Below are 17,733 nucleotides of genomic sequence, written 5' to 3' on the forward strand. Positions count from 1 at the left end.
CAACATCATCTAGGATGTATATTATCAGATAGTTGTAACAGTTCTGGTTAGTTCAACACCATCTAGGATGTATATTATCAGATAGTTGTAACAGTTCTGGTTAGTTCAACACCATCTATGTATATTATCAGATAGTTGTAGCAGTTCTGGTTAGTTCAACACCATCTATGATGTATATTATCAGATAGTTGTAGCAGTTCTGGTTAGTTTAACATCCTCTAGAATATATATCTCCTGGTAGTTTGGCTAAGAGGACAGAGAGGTGTGTTGCTTCCAGTCTGAGTACCACTTCAGATAGTTGTTAATGATACAGAACTCACCTTGTTCACATTCACCACCTGGTTGTGCAATAATAACAGTAGTTTCTAATGAGGAACCATTCCTCACTACCTCCTATCTATCTATCTATCTATCTATCTATCTATCTATCTATCTATCTATCTATCTATCTATCTATCTATCTATCTATCTCTCTGTCTCTCTGTCTCTCTGTCTCTCTGTCTCTCTGTCTCTCTGTCTCTCTGTCTCTCTGTCTCTCTGTCTCTCTGTCTCTCTGTCTCTCTCTCTCTCTCTCTCTCTCTGTCTCTCTCTCTCTGTCTCTCTCTCTCTCTCTGTCTCTCTGTCTCTCTGTCTCTCTGTCTCTCTGTCTCTCTGTCTCTCTGTCTCTCTGTCTCTCTCTCTCTCTCTCTCTCTCTTGCGCTCGCTCAGCAAGGGATGCTTCTGGTACTTGACTTCTTTATGGACCGTAAAGTATGTTGGTTTGATTTCTAGTTGAACTCCCAGGTCTCAGAGTGGAAGACTAGACATGTGTTCTCGGGAAGATCTAGATGCCTCCCACTGCCCTGAGAGAGTGCTCTTACTGTGAGTGGTAACCCCCTGATCTTAACCTCTTGGTTAGGAAGCCCCCCCAGTAATGGTTCTCTGTGGTGCTTTAAAGCCAGGATGTAATGGAGCTGTATCTAATGGACTCTGTCCTGGTCTCTTTCTGGTGTTTTTCTAAGACCTGGGGATGTTTGCCAGGCACACTGTCAGTCCTTATCTTACAGCCAGGGTCACCAAGAGGTTAATGTTCGGCCCATGGGTGGTCAGACCTACCCATGCAGACCCATTTAACCTCGTAGCCACCTCTCCTGGTCAGTCATCCCCAGACAGACTCCTTTAACCTCATAGCCACCTCTCCTGGTCAGACCTGAACAGACAGACCTGAGGGTCTCAGAACCCGGGACTATAGGACCATAGCCATCTCTCCTGGTCAGACAGACCTCAGGACCCGGGACTACAGGACCATAGCCATCTCTCCTGGTCAGACAGACCTGAGGGTCTCAGGACCCGGGACTATAGGACCATAGCCATCTCTCCTGGTCAGACAGACCTGAGGGTCTCAGGACCCGGGACTATAGGACCATAGCCATCTCTCCTGGTCAGACAGACCTGAGGGTCTCAGGACCCGGGACTACAGGACCATAGCCATCTCTCCTGGTCAGACAGACCAGAGGGTCTCAGGACCCGGGACTACAGGACCATAGCCATCTCTCCTGGTCAGACAGACCTCAGGACCCGGGACTACAGGACCATAGCCATCTCTCCTGGTCAGACAGACCTCAGGACCCGGGACTACAGGACCATAGCCATCTCTCCTGGTCAGACAGACCAGAGGGTCTCAAGACCCGGGACTACAGGACCATAGCCATCTCTCCTGGTCAGACAGACCTCAGGACCCGGGACTACAGGACCATAGCCATCTCTCCTGGTCAGACAGACCTGAGGGTCTCAGGACCCGGGACTATAGGACCATAGCCATCTCTCCTGGTCAGACAGACCTCAGGACCCGGGACTACAGGACCATAGCCATCTCTCCTGGTCAGACAGACCTGAGGGTCTCAGGACCCGGGACTATAGGACCATAGCCATCTCTCCTGGTCAGACAGACCTGAGGGTCTCAGGACCCGGGACTATAGGACCATAGCCATCTCTCCTGGTCAGACAGACCTCAGGACCCGGGACTACAGGACCATAGCCATCTCTCCTGGTCAGACAGACCAGAGGGTCTCAGGACCCGGGACTACAGGACCATAGCCATCTCTCCTGGTCAGACAGACCTCAGGACCCGGGACTACAGGACCATAGCCATCTCTCCTGGTCAGACAGACCAGAGGGTCTCAGGACCCGGGACTACAGGACCATAGCCATCTCTCCTGGTCAGACAGACCTCAGGACCCGGGACTACAGGACCATAGCCATCTCTCCTGGTCAGACAGACCTGAGGGTCTCAGGACCCGGGACTATAGGACCAAAGCCAGCTATCTCCATCTGATTGGTGGTCAGTCAGACCCATACAGGTCTCAGGACAGTAGATAGCCCCATCTCCAGTTGCTGGGCTCCCACTCAGACCCCTTCAGACCCCCTGAAACCTCCAGGGTCTCAGGACCATAGATAGACCCATCATGGGGTCATGGCTAGTGTCTCAACATGGCTAGTGTCTCAACATGACTAGTGTCTCAACATGGCTAGTGTCTCAACATGGCTAGTGTCTCAGCATGGCTAGTGTCTCAGCATGGCTAGTGTCTCAGCATGGCTAGTGTCTCAACATGGCTAGCGTCTCAACATGGCTAGTGTCTCAACATGACTAGTGTCTCAACATGACTAGTGTTTCAACATGACTAGTGTCTCATCATGGCTAGTGTCTCAACATGGCTAGTGTCTCATCATGGCTAGTGTTTCAACATGACTAGTGTCTCAACATGACTAGTGTCTCAACATGGCTAGTGTCTCATCATGGCTAGTGTCTCAGCTGGCTAGTGTCTCAACATGGGGACATGACTAGTGTCTCAACATGGGGACATGGCTAGTGTCTCAGCATGACTAGTGTCTCAACATGGCTAGTGTCTCAACATGGCTAGTGTCTCAACATGGCTAGTGTCTCAACATGACTAGTGTCTCAACATGGCTAGTGTCTCAGCATGGCTAGTGTCTCAACATGACTAGTGTCTCAACATGGGGACATGGCTAGTGTCTCAACATGGCTAGTGTCTCAACATGGCTAGTGTCTCAACATGACTAGTGTCTCAACATGACTAGTGTCTCAGCTGGCTAGTGTCTCAACATGACTAGTGTCTCAACATGACTAGTGTCTCAACATGACTAGTGTCTCAACATGAATAGTGTCTCAACATGGCTAGTGTCTCATCATGGCTAGTGTCTCAGCTGGCTAGTGTCTCAACATGGGGACATGACTAGTGTCTCAACATGGGGACATGGCTAGTGTCTTAACATGGCTAGTGTCTCAACATGGCTAGTGTCTCAACATGGGGACATGGCTAGTGTCTTAACATGGCTAGTGTCTCAACATGGCTAGTGTCTCAACATGGCTAGTGTCTCAAAATGGCTAGTGTCTCAGCATGGCTAGTGTCTCAACATGGCTAGTGTCTCAGCATGGCTAGTGTCTCAACATGACTAGTGTCTCAGCTGGCTAGTGTCTCAACATGACTAGTGTCTCAACATGGCTAGTGTCTCAACATGGCTAGTGTCTCAACATGGCTAGTGTCTCAACATGACTAGTGTCTCAACATGACTAGTGTCTCAACATGGCTAGTGTCTCAGCATGGCTAGTGTCTCATCATGGCTAGTGTCTCAGCTGGCTAGTGTCTCAACATGGGGACATGACTAGTGTCTCAACATGGGGACATGGCTAGTGTCTCAACATGACTAGTGTCTCAGCTGGCTAGTGTCTCAGCTGACTAGTGTCTCAACATGACTAGTGTCTCAACACTGCTAGTGTCTCCGCCTGGCTAGTGTCTCAACATGACTAGTGTCTCAACATGGGGACATGGCTAGTGTCTCAACATGGCTAGTGTCTCAACATGGCTAGTGTCTCAACATGGCTAGTGTCTCAACATGGCTAGCGTCTCAACATGGCTAGTGTCTCAACATGACTAGTGTCTCAACATGACTAGTGTCTCAACATGGCTAGTGTCTCAACGAGGCTAGTGTCTCAGCATGGCTAGTGTCTCAGCATGGCTAGTGTCTCAGCATGGCTAGTGTCTCAGCATGGCTAGTGTCCCAACACGGCTAGTGTCCCAACACGGCTAGTGTCTCAGCATGGCTAGTGTCTCAGCATGGCTAATGTCTAAGGGCAGGTCTATCTGTGTATGAGGGCAGGTCATTGTGTGTATAAGGGCAGGTCTATGTGTATCAGGGCAGGTCCATGTGTATCAGGGCAGGTCTATGTGTGTATAAGGGCAGGTCATTGTGTATATCAGGGCAGGTCATTGTGTATATCAGGGCAGGTCTATGTGTGTATCAGGGCAGGTCTATGTGTATAAGGGCAGGTCTATGTGTGTATCAGGGCAGGTCTATGTGTATATCAGGGCAGGTCTATGTGTATATAAAGGCAGGTCTCTGTGTATATAAGGGCAGGTCTATGTATATAAGGGCAGGTCTATGTGTATAAGGGCAGGTCTATGTGTATAAGGGCAGGTCTATGTGTATAAGGGCAGGTCTATCTGTATAAGGGTAGGTCTATGTGTATAAGGGCAGGTCTGTGTGTATCAGGGCAGGTCTATGTGTATAAGGGCAGGTCTTTTTGTATCAGGGCAGGTCTATGTGTATCAGGGCAGGTCTATGTGTATGAGGGCAGGTCTATGTGTATAAGGGCAGGTCTATGTGTATAAGGGCAGGTCTATGTGTATCAGGGCAGGTCTATGTGTATGAGGGCAGGTCTATGTGTATGAGGGCAGGTCTATGTGTATCAGGGCAGGTCTATGTGTGTATAAGGGCAGGTCTATGTGTATCAGGGCAGGTCTATGTGTATGAGGGCAGGTCTATGTGTATCAGGGCAGGTCTATGTGTGTATCAGGGCAGGTCTATGTGTGTATCAGGGCAGGTCTATGTGTGTATCAGGGCAGGTCTATGTGTATAAGGGCAGGTCTATGTGTATCAGGGCAGGTCTATGTGTGTATGAGGGCAGGTCTATGTGTGTATCAGGGCAGGTCTATGTGTGTATCAGGGCAGGTCTATGTGTGTATCATGGCAGGTCTATGTGTGTATCAGGGCAGGTCTATGTGTGTATAAGGGCAGGTCTATGTGTATAAGGGCAGGTCTATATGTATCAGGGCAGGTCTATGTGTGTATCAGGTCAGGTCTATGTGTATCAGGGCAGGTCTATGTGTGTATCAGGGCAGGTCTATGTGTGTATAAGGGCAGGTCTATGTGTATGAGGGCAGGTCTATGTGTGTATAAGGGCAGGTCTATGTGTGTATCAGGGCAGGTCTATGTGTATAAGGGCAGGTCTATGTGTGTATAAGGGCAGGTCTATGTGTATAAGGGCAGGTCTATGTGTATCAGGGCAGGTCTATGTGTGTATCAGGGCAGGTCTATGTGTATCAGGGCAGGTCTATGTGTGTATCAGGGCAGGTCTATGTGTGTATCAGGGCAGGTCTATGTGTATCAGGGCAGGTCTATGTGTGTATAAGGGCAGGTCTATGTGTATCAGGGCAGGTCTATGTGTGTATGAGGGCAGGTCATTGTGTGTATCAGGGCAGGTCTATGTGTATCAGGGCAGGTCTATGTGTATCAGGGCAGGTCTATGTGTGTATCAGGGCAGGTCTATGTGTGTATAAGGGCAGGTCTATGTGTGTATAAGGGCAGGTCTATGTGTATCAGGGCAGGTCTATGTGTATCAGGGCAGGTCTATGTGTGTATCAGGGCAGGTCTATGTGTATCAGGGCAGGTCTATGTGTGTATCAGGGCAGGTCTATGTGTATATCGGGGCAGGTCTATGTGTATCAGGGCAGGTCTATGTGTGTATCAGGGCAGGTCTATGTGTATCAGGGCAGGTCTATGTGTATCAGGGCAGGTCTATGTGTATAAGTGCAGGTCTATGTGTATATAAAGGCAGGTCTATGTGTATAAGGGCAGGTCTATGTGTATAAGGGCAGGTCTATGTGTATCAGGGCAGGTCTCTGTGTATATAAGGGCAGGTCTATGTGTATAAGGGCAGGTCTATGTGTATAAGGGCAGGTCTATGTGTATACGGGCAGTTCTATCTGTATAAGGGTAGGTCTATGTGTATAAGGGCAGGTCTGTGTGTATCAGGGCAGGTCTATGTGTGTATGAGGGCAGGTCTATGTGTATAAGGGCAGGTCTTTTTGTATCAGGGCAGGTCTATGTGTATAAGGGCAGGTCTATGTGTATAAGGGCAGGTCTATGTGTATCAGGGCAGGTCTATGTGTGTATCAGGGCAGGTCTATGTGTATGAGGGCAGGTCTATGTGTATAAGGGCAGGTCTATGTGTATCAGGGCAGGTCTATGTGTGTATCAGGGCAGGTCTATGTGTGTATCAGGGCAGGTCTATGTGTGTATCAGGGCAGGTCTATGTGTATAAGGGCAGGTCTATGTGTATCAGGGCAGGTCTATGTGTGTATGAGGGCAGGTCTATGTGTGTATCAGGGCAGGTCTATGTGTGTATCAGGGCAGGTCTATGTGTGTATCAGGGTAGGTCTATGTGTGTATAAGGGCAGGTCTATGTGTGTATCAGGGCAGGTCTATGTGTGTATCAGGGCAGGTCTATGTGTGTATCAGGGCAGGTCTATGTGTGTATAAGGGCAGGTCTATGTGTATGAGGGCAGGTCTATGTGTGTATAAGGGCAGGTCTATGTGTGTATCAGGGCAGGTCTATGTGTATAAGGGCAGGTCTATGTGTGTATAAGGGCAGGTCTATGTGTATAAGGGCAGGTCTATGTGTATCAGGGCAGGTCTATGTGTGTATCAGGGCAGGTCTATGTGTATCAGGGCAGGTCTATGTGTGTATCAGGGCAGGTCTATGTGTGTATCAGGGCAGGTCTATGTGTATCAGGGCAGGTCTATGTGTGTATAAGGGCAGGTCTATGTGTATAAGGGCAGGTCTATGTGTATCAGGGCAGGTCTATGTGTGTATGAGGGCAGGTCATTGTGTGTATCAGGGCAGGTCTATGTGTATCAGGGCAGGTCTATGTGTGTATCAGGGCAGGTATATGTGTGTATAAGGGCAGGTCTATGTGTGTATAAGGGCAGGTCTATGTGTGTATAAGGGCAGGTCTATGTGTATAAGGGCAGGTCTATGTGTATAAGGGCAGGTCTATGTGTATAAGGGCAGGTCTATGTGTGTATCAGGGCAGGTCTATGTGTATATCAGGGCAGGTCTATGTGTATCAGGGCAGGTCTATGTGTGTATCAGGGCAGGTCTATGTGTATCAGGGCAGGTCTATGTGTATCAGGGCAGGTCTATGTGTATAAGTGCAGGTCTATGTGTATATAAAGGCAGGTCTATGTGTATAAGGGCCGGTCTATGTGTATAAGGGCAGGTCTATGTGTATCAGGGCAGGTCTCTGTGTATATAAGGGCAGGTCTATGTGTATAAGGGCAGGTCTATGTGTATAAGGGCAGGTCTATGTGTATAAGGGCAGGTCTCTGTGTATATAAGGGCAGGTCTATGTGTATAAGGGTAGGTCTATGTGTATAAGGGCAGGTCTGTGTGTATCAGGGCAGGTCTATGTGTGTATGAGGGCAGGTCTATGTGTATAAGGGCAGGTCTTTTTGTATCAGGGCAGGTCTATGTGTATAAGGGCAGGTCTATGTGTATAAGGGCAGGTCTATGTGTATCAGGGCAGGTCTATGTGTGTATCAGGGCAGGTCTATGTGTATGAGGGCAGGTCTATGTGTATAAGGGCAGGTCTATGTGTGTATCAGGGCAGGTCTATGTGTGTATCAGGGCAGGTCTATGTGTGTATCAGGGCAGGTCTATGTGTGTATCAGGGCAGGTCTATGTGTATGAGGGCAGGTCTATGTGTATCAGGGCAGGTCTATGTCTATAAGGGCAGGTCTATGTGTGTATCAGGGCAGGTCTATGTGTATATCAGGGCAGGTCTATGTGTATCAGGGCAGGTCTATGTGTATGAGGGCAGGTCTATGTGTATGAGGGCAGGTCTATGTGTATCAGGGCAGGTCTATGTGTATAAGGGCAGGTCTATGTGTATAAGGGCAGGTCTATGTGCTTCCTGCTCCTACTAGCTGCTGGCCCAGTTGCTGTTGTCACAGCTGGCCCCAGTCAGAGTCTAATAGAGCTAATACAACATATTAAAGATGGCCGCCTCTAGTCCACATGACGGGTAAAATATTACTGTACGTAAACACCGTGTGTAACGGGAGCATGGGTAATGAGGCTGTGATTAATAGGCATGAGGTCAGTAAGAGACACCCTGTTGTGATTGGCTGGCCTGTAATTCTCTCTGTGATTGGCTGGATTACTGAGTCATGGTGTTGGGGTGAAGGCATTCCTGAAGCTGTCAGTAGACCCCGCCCACTCTCATATCTAAATATTGACTGGCCTGTAAATCCTCTCTGTGATTGGCTGGATTACTGAGTCATGGTGTTGGGGTGAAGGCATTCCTGAAGCTGTCAGTAGACCCCGCCCACTCTCATATCTAAATATTGACTGAGGAGATCCACCCTGGATCCGCAGGACGCTACTAATGACAGACATTGGTCAGGGTAGGAGTCTGAAGACATGGCTGTTTATGAAAGACTAGATATGAGACTGACTAGCTGATCATTGTTCTCTGTCTCTCTGTCTCTCTGTCTCTCTCTCTCTCTCTCTCTCCCTCCTCTAGGTCATATTATGTCTATATACAGTGTTGTCTCTCCCTCCTCTAGGTCATATTATGTCTATATACAGTGTTGTCTCTCCCTCCTCTAGGTCATATTATGTCTATATACAGTGTTGTCTCTCCCTCCTCTAGGTCATATTATGTCTATATACAGTGTTGTCTCTCCCTCCTCTAGGTCATATTATGTCTATATACAGTGTTGTCTCTCCCTCCTCTAGGTGTTTGGAGTCCAGGCTGGTTTGACCTGTCTGGACAGTACAGGCGGTTTCCTCCCTCTGTCCCCTCTCATCCCTTCCTTCAGTACAGCCCTCTACGGCAAGCTGCTCCAGATGCCTCAGTACTGGTGAGTACCACTACTCTGATTTAGTCATGTTTTGGTGTGTTTATGTGGGTATCTTCTACCTGGTGTTCAAGGTGCTTTGGTATGTAGGGGGACTGGAACTCACCTCATCCACTACCAGTGTGGAGAAACCAACTGGGTGATGCCACGGCAGCCATTTTGTTCACCACCTGGGTGATGCCACGGCAGCCATTTTGTTCACCACCTGGGTGATGCCACGGCAGCCATTTTGTTCACCACCTGGGTGATGCCACGTTAGCCATTTTGTTCACCACCTGTTGACTACTAGAGTGTGTTGACTACTAGAGTGTGTTGACTACTAGAGTGTGTTGACTACTAGAGTGTGTTGACTACTAGAGTGTGTTGACTACTAGTGTGTTGACTACTACAGTGTGTTGACTACTACAGTGTGTTGACTACTAGTGTGTTGACTACTACAGTGTGTTGACTACTACAGTGTGTTGACTACTAGAGTGTGTTGACTACTAGAGTGTGTTGACTACTAGAGTGTGTTGACTACTAGAGTGTGTTGACTACTAGTGTGTTGACTACTACAGTGTGTTGACTACTACAGTGTGTTGACTACTAGTGTGTTGACTACTACAGTGTGTTGACTACTACAGTGTGTTGACTACTAGAGTGTGTTGACTACTAGAGTGTGTTGACTACTAGAGTGTGTTGACTACTACAGTGTGTTGACTACTACAGTGTGTTGACTACTAGAGTGTGTTGATTACTAGAGTGTGTTGACTACTAGAGTGTGTTGACTACTAGAGTGTGTTGACTACTAGAGTGTGTTGACTACTAGTGTGTTGACTACTAGAGTGTGTTGACTACTAGAGTGTGTTGACTACTAGAGTGTGTTGACTACTAGTGTGTTGACTACTAGAGTGTGTTGACTACTAGAGTGTGTTGACTACTAGTGTGTTGACTACTAGAGTGTGTTGACTACTAGAGTGTGTTGACTACTAGTGTGTTGACTACTACAGTGTGTTGACTACTACAGTGTGTTGACTACTAGAGTGTGTTGACTACTAGAGTGTGTTGACTACTAGAGTGTGTTGACTACTACAGTGTGTTGACTACTACAGTGTGTTGACTACTAGAGTGTGTTGACTACTAGAGTGTGTTGACTACTACAGTGTGTTGACTACTAGAGTGTGTTGACTACTACAGTGTGTTGACTACTAGAGTGTGTTGGCTACTAGAGTGTGTTGACTACTAGAGTGTGTTGACTACTAGAGTGTGTTGACTACTACAGTGTGTTGACTACTACAGTGTGTTGACTACTAGAGTGTGTTGACTACTAGAGTGTGTTGACTACTAGAGTGTGTTGACTACTACAGTGTGTTGACTACTACAGTGTGTTGACTACTAGAGTGTGTTGACTACTAGAGTGTGTTGACCACTATACGGTGGGTTGACCACTAGACGGTGGGTTGACCACTAGACGATGGGTTGACCACTAGACGGTGGGTTGACCACTAGACGGTGGGTTGACTACTAGACGGTGGGTTGACCACTAGACGATAGGTTGACTACTAGACGGTGGGCTGACCACTAGACGGTGGGTTGACCACTAGACGGTGGGTTGACCACTAGACGATGGGTTGACTACTAGAGGGTGTTGGCTAGACGGGGTGTTGGCTAGACGGGGTGTTGGCTAGACGGGGTGTTGGCTAGACGGGGTGTTGGCTAGACGGGGTGCTGGCTAGACGAGGTGCTGGCTAGACGGGCTGTTGGCTAGACGGGCTGTTGGCTAGACGGGCTGTTGGCTAGACGGGGTGTTGGCTAGACGGGGTGTTGGCTAGACGGGGTGTTGGCTAGACGGCGTGTTGGCTAGACGGCGTGTTGGCTAGACGGGGTGTTGGCTAGACAGGGTGTTGGCTAGACGGAGTGTCAGAAGAACAGAGATGCTGGTATGGGAATGACAGAGCCCCAGCCACCAAAACACCAAAGCCCTTTGGGGGATGTGATATCGAGAGAGATGGATGAGCTGCCTGTAGTCTTGGTTTGGGGGGTACAGAGAGATGGATGAGCTGCCTGTAGTCTTGGTTTGGGGAATACAGAGAGATAGATGAGCTGCCTGTAGTCTTGGTTTGGGGGGTACAGAGAGATGGATGAGCTGCCTGTAGTCTTGGTTTGGGGGATACAGAGAGATGGATGAGCTGCCTGTAGTCTTGGTTTGGGGGGTACAGAGAGATGGATGAGCTGCCTGTAGTCTTGGTTTGGGGGATACAGAGAAATGGATGAGCTGCCTGTAGTCTTGGTTTGGGGAATACAGAGAGATGGATGAGCTGCCTGTAGTCTTGGTTTGGGGGGTACAGAGAGATGGATGAGCTGCCTGTAGTCTTGGTTTGGGGGATACAGAGAGATGGATGAGCTGCCTGTAGTCTTGGTTTGGGGAATACAGAGAGATGGATGAGCTGCCTGTAGTCTTGGTTTGGGGAATACAGAGAGATGGATGAGCTGCCTGTAGTCTTGGTTTGGGGAATACAGAGAGATGGATGAGCTGCCTGTAGTCTTGGTTTGGGGAATACAGAGAGATGGATGAGCTGCCTGTAGTCTTGGTTTGGGGGATACAGAGAGATGGATGAGCTGCCTGTAGTCTTGGTTTGGGGAATACAGAGAGATGGATGAGCTGCCTGTAGTCTTGGTTTGGGGGGTAAAAACCCAATCACACGGTCATCACATCAGGAAGTGCTGTACCAGTGTCTCAGATGGAAATCAACCACAGCATCAAACAAGGTATTTACCATCTAACAGGTCCCTTTATTTAAACCAGATGGGGAGGCTAGGCTGCAGGAGGAGGGGAGAGGGAGGAGGGGAGGGGAGGCTAGGCTGCAGGAGGAGGGGAGGGGAGGGGAGGGGAGGCTAGGCTGCAGGAGGAGAGGAGAGGAGAGGGAGGAGGGGAGGGGAGGCTAGGCTGCAGGAGGAGGGGAGAGGGAGGAGGGGAGGGGAGGCTAGGCTGCAGGAGGAGGGGAGAGGGAGGAGGGGAGGGGAGGCTAGGCTGCAGGAGGAGGGGAGAGGGAGGAGGGGAGGGGAGGCTAGGCTGCAGGAGGAGGGGAGAGGGAGGAGGGGAGGGGAGGCTAGGCTGCAGGCAGGCCTTTGTGGTGCTAGAGGAGAGGGGAGAGGTGGGGGAGAGGGGAGAGGGAGGAGAGGAGGGAGAGGAGAGGGGAGGAGAGGGAGGAGGTGAGGATGTGAGAGGGAGGATGTGAGAGGGAGGAGGGGGGAGAGGGAGGAGAGGGAGGAGGGGAGAGGATAGGGGGATAGGTGGGGGAGGGGAGGAGTAGACGGGAGGGAGAGGAGTAAACATAAACATGGGAGATGAAAGTCTACTATAGTCTCACTCTGACTGTGTCCTTCACAGAACATCTGGCCCTCCTCTCTCTCTCTCACACACACACACACACACACACACACACACACACACACACACACACCTTGCAGTAATGTAAGTGCGTCTGTTAAGTACTGTAAGTGAGTCTGTTAAAGCTGCTATCCTGGGAATCCATTCTGTTCAATTAGTTTGGCTTTAAACATGTCAGACTCTGAGAGGGCTGCATGTGGTATAGTCTTTTCTCTATGCAGCTCCTCCAATCAGCCTGTCACTCCTTCTCTAGGTTAATATGCAGCTCCTCCAATCAGCCTGTCACTCCTTCTCTAGGTTAATATGCAGCTCCTCCAATCAGCCTGTCACTCCTTCTCTAGGACATATGCAGCTCCTCCAATCAGCCTGTCACTCCTTCTCTAGGTTAATATGCAGCTCCTCCAATCAGCCTGTCACTCCTTCTCTAGGTTAATATGCAGCTCCTCCAATCAGCCTGTCACTCCTTCTCTAGGACATATGCAGCTCCTCCAATCAGCCTGTCACTCCTTCTCTAGGACATATGCAGCTCCTCCAATCAGCCTGTCACTCCTTCTCTAGGTTAATATGCAGCTCCTCCAAGCAGCCCGTCACTCCTTCTCTAGGTTAATATGCAGCTCCTCCAATCAGCCTGTCACTCCTTCTCTAGGTTAATATGCAGCTCCTCCAATCAGCCTGTCACTCCTTCTCTAGGTTAATATGCAGCTCCTCCAATCAGCCTGTCACTCCTTCTCTAGGACATATGCAGCTCCTCCAATCAGCCTGTCACTCCTTCTCTAGGTTAATATGCAGCTCCTCCAATCAGCCTGTCACTCCTTCTCTAGGTTAATATGCAGCTCCTCCAATCAGCCTGTCACTCCTTCTCTAGGACATATGCAGCTCCTCCAAGCAGCCTGTCACTCCTTCTCTAGGTTAATATGCAGCTCCTCCAAGCAGCCTGTCACTCCTTCTCTAGGCCATATGCAGCTCCTCCAAGCAGCCTGTCACTCCTTCTCTAGGACATATGCAGCTCCTCCAATCAGCCTGTCACTCCTTCTCTAGGTTAATATGCAGCTCCTCCAAGCAGCCTGTCACTCCTTCTCTAGGCCATATGCAGCTCCTCCAATCAGCCTGTCACTCCTTCTCTAGGACATATGCAGCTCCTCCAATCAGCCTGTCACTCCTTCTCTAGGACATATGCAGCTCCTCCAATCAGCCTGTCACTCCTTCTCTAGGACATATGCAGCTCCTCCAATCAGCCTGTCACTCCTTCTCTAGGTTAATATGCAGCTCCTCCAATCAGCCTGTCACTCCTTCTCTAGGCCATATGCAGCTCCTCCAATCAGCCTGTCACTCCTTCTCTAGGCCATATGCAGCTCCTCCAATCAGCCTGTCACTCCTTCTCTAGGCCATATGCAGCTCCTCCAAGCAGCCTGTCACTCCTTCTCTAGGACATATGCAGCTCCTCCAATCAGCCTGTCACTCCTTCTCTAGGTTAATATGCAGCTCCTCCAATCAGCCTGTCACTCCTTCTCTAGGTTAATATGCAGCTCCTCCAATCAGCCTGTCACTCCTTCTCTAGGCCATATGCAGCTCCTCCAATCAGCCTGTCACTCCTTCTCTAGGACATATGCAGCTCCTCCAATCAGCCTGTCACTCCTTCTCTAGGTTAATATGCAGCTCCTCCAAGCAGCCCGTCACTCCTTCTCTAGGTTAATATGCAGCTCCTCCAAGCAGCCCGTCACTCCTTCTCTAGGTTAATATGCAGCTCCTCCAATCAGCCTGTCACTCCTTCTCTAGGTTAATATGCAGCTCCTCCAATCAGCCTGTCACTCCTTCTCTAGGCCATATGCAGCTCCTCCAATCAGCCTGTCACTCCTTCTCTAGGCCATATGCAGCTCCTCCAATCAGCCTGTCACTCCTTCTCTAGGACATATGCAGCTCCTGCAATCAGCCTGTCACTCCTTCTCTAGGTTAATATGCAGCTCCTCCAAGCAGCCTGTCACTCCTTCTCTAGGCCATATGCAGCTCCTCCAATCAGCCTGTCACTCCTTCTCTAGGTTAATATGCAGCTCCTCCAAGCAGCCTGTCACTCCTTCTCTAGGACATATGCAGCTCCTCCAAGCAGCCTGTCACTCCTTCTCTAGGCCATATGCAGCTCCTCCAATCAGCCTGTCACTCCTTCTCTAGGTTAATATGCAGCTCCTCCAATCAGCCTGTCACTCCTTCTCTAGGTTAATATGCAGCTCCTCCAATCAGCCTGTCACTCCTTCTCTAGGACATATGCAGCTCCTCCAATCAGCCTGTCACTCCTTCTCTAGGTTAATATGCAGCTCCTCCAATCAGCCTGTCACTCCTTCTCTAGGTTAATATGCAGCTCCTCCAATCAGCCCGTCACTCCTTCTCTAGGACATATGCAGCTCCTCCAATCAGCCCGTCACTCCTTCTCTAGGTTAATATGCAGCTCCTCCAATCAGCCTGTCACTCCTTCTCTAGGTTAATATGCAGCTCCTCCAATCAGCCTGTCACTCCTTCTCTAGGTTAATATGCAGCTCCTCCAATCAGCCTGTCACTCCTTCTCTAGGTTAATATGCAGCTCCTCCAATCAGCCTGTCACTCCTTCTCTAGGTTAATATGCAGCTCCTCCAATCAGCCTGTCACTCCTTCTCTAGGTTAATATGCAGCTCCTCCAATCAGCCTGTCACTCCTTCTCTAGGTTAATATGCAGCTCCTCCAATCAGCCCGTCACTCCTTCTCTAGGTTAATATGCAGCTCCTCCAATCAGCCTGTCACTCCTTCTCTAGGTTAATATGCAGCTCCTCCAATCAGCCTGTCACTCCTTCTCTAGGTTAATATGCAGCTCCTCCAATCAGTCTGTCACTCCTTCTCTAGGTTAATATGCAGCTCCTCCAATCAGCCTGTCACTCCTTCTCTAGGTTAATATGCAGCTCCTCCAATCAGCCTGTCACTCCTTCTCTAGGTTAATATGCAGCTCCTCCAATCAGCCTGTCACTCCTTCTCTAGGTTAATATGCAGCTCCTCCAATCAGCCTGTCACTCCTTCTCTAGGACATATGCAGCTCCTCCAATCAGCCTGTCACTCCTTCTCTAGGTTAATATGCAGCTCCTCCAAGCAGCCTGTCACTCCTTCTCTAGGTTAATATGCAGCTCCTCCAATCAGCCTGTCACTCCTTCTCTAGGTTAATATGCAGCTCCTCCAATCAGCCTGTCACTCCTTCTCTAGGTTAATATGCAGCTCCTCCAATCAGCCTGTCACTCCTTCTCTAGGTTAATATGCAGCTCCTCCAATCAGCCTGTCACTCCTTCTCTAGGACATATGCAGCTCCTCCAATCAGCCTGTCACTCCTTCTCTAGGTTAATATGCAGCTCCTCCAATCAGCCTGTCACTCCTTCTCTAGGACATATGCAGCTCCTCCAAGCAGCCTGTCACTCCTTCTCTAGGTTAATATGCAGCTCCTCCAAGCAGCCTGTCACTCCTTCTCTAGGACATATGCAGCTCCTCCAATCAGCCTGTCACTCCTTCTCTAGGACATATGCAGCTCCTCCAAGCAGCCTGTCACTCCTTCTCTAGGTTAATATGCAGCTCCTCCAAGCAGCCCGTCACTCCTTCTCTAGGTTAATATGCAGCTCCTCCAATCAGCCTGTCACTCCTTCTCTAGGACATATGCAGCTCCTCCAATCAGCCTGTCACTCCTTCTCTAGGTTAATATGCAGCTCCTCCAATCAGCCTGTCACTCCTTCTCTAGGACATATGCAGCTCCTCCAATCAGCCTGTCACTCCTTCTCTAGGTTAATATGCAGCTCCTCCAATCAGCCCGTCACTCCTTCTCTAGGTTAATATGCAGCTCCTCCAATCAGCCTGTCACTCCTTCTCTAGGACATATGCAGCTCCTCCAATCAGCCTGTCACTCCTTCTCTAGGTTAATATGCAGCTCCTCCAATCAGCCCGTCACTCCTTCTCTAGGACATATGCAGCTCCTCCAATCAGCCTGTCACTCCTTCTCTAGGTTAATATGCAGCTCCTCCAAGCAGCCCGTCACTCCTTCTCTAGGACATATGCAGCTCCTCCAAGCAGCCCGTCACTCCTTCTCTAGGTTAATATGCAGCTCCTCCAATCAGCCTGTCACTCCTTCTCTAGGTTAATATGCAGCTCCTCCAAGCAGCCCGTCACTCCTTCTCTAGGACATATGCAGCTCCTCCAATCAGCCTGTCACTCCTTCTCTAGGTTAATATGCAGCTCCTCCAATCAGCCTGTCACTCCTTCTCTAGGTTAATATGCAGCTCCTCCAATCAGCCTGTCACTCCTTCTCTAGGTTAATATGCAGCTCCTCCAATCAGCCTGTCACTCCTTCTCTAGGTTAATATGCAGCTCCTCCAATCAGCCCGTCACTCCTTCTCTAGGTTAATATGCAGCTCCTCCAATCAGCCTGTCACTCCTTCTCTAGGTTAATATGCAGCTCCTCCAATCAGCCCGTCACTCCTTCTCTAGGTTAATATGCAGCTCCTCCAATCAGCCTGTCACTCCTTCTCTAGGTTAATATGCAGCTCCTCCAAGCAGCCCGTCACTCCTTCTCTAGGACATATGCAGCTCCTCCAATCAGCCTGTCACTCCTTCTCTAGGTTAATATGCAGCTCCTCCAAGCAGCCCGTCACTCCTTCTCTAGGTTAATATGCAGCTCCTCCAATCAGCCCGTCACTCCTTCTCTAGGTTAATATGCAGCTCCTCCAATCAGCCTGTCACTCCTTCTCTAGGTTAATATGCAGCTCCTCCAAGCAGCCCGTCACTCCTTCTCTAGGACATATGCAGCTCCTCCAATCAGCCTGTCACTCCTTCTCTAGGTTAATATGCAGCTCCTCCAAGCAGCCCGTCACTCCTTCTCTAGGACATATGCAGCTCCTCCAATCAGCCTGTCACTCCTTCTCTAGGTTAATATGCAGCTCCTCCAATCAGCCTGTCACTCCTTCTCTAGGACATATGCAGCTCCTCCAAGCAGCCTGTCACTCCTTCTCTAGGTTAATATGCAGCTCCTCCAAGCAGCCTGTCACTCCTTCTCTAGGACATATGCAGCTCCTCCAATCAGCCTGTCACTCCTTCTCTAGGACATATGCAGCTCCTCCAAGCAGCCTGTCACTCCTTCTCTAGGTTAATATGCAGCTCCTCCAAGCAGCCCGTCACTCCTTCTCTAGGTTAATATGCAGCTCCTCCAATCAGCCTGTCACTCCTTCTCTAGGTTAATATGCAGCTCCTCCAATCAGCCTGTCACTCCTTCTCTAGGACATATGCAGCTCCTCCAATCAGCCTGTCACTCCTTCTCTAGGTTAATATGCAGCTCCTCCAATCAGCCTGTCACTCCTTCTCTAGGACATATGCAGCTCCTCCAAGCA

General features: G+C 49.4%; 1 protein-coding gene across 1 annotated transcript in view; it reads left to right on the plus strand.

The window, feature by feature from the left end:
• The window catches only part of LOC149984267 (intermembrane lipid transfer protein VPS13B-like), a 721,339-nt gene that overhangs the window by 139,149 nt on the left and 564,457 nt on the right, over positions 1-17,733 (plus strand). The window contains 1 exon segment of the mRNA XM_090230526.1: positions 8,861-8,985. Coding sequence (XP_090086652.1) covers positions 8,861-8,985 — 125 coding nt within the window.

The sequence above is a fragment of the Oncorhynchus mykiss genome, chromosome 3 (genome assembly GCF_057628025.1).
Source record: "Oncorhynchus mykiss isolate SJ-2025 chromosome 3, ASM5762802v1, whole genome shotgun sequence".
In the NCBI taxonomy this organism is placed as follows: domain Eukaryota; kingdom Metazoa; phylum Chordata; class Actinopteri; order Salmoniformes; family Salmonidae; genus Oncorhynchus; species Oncorhynchus mykiss.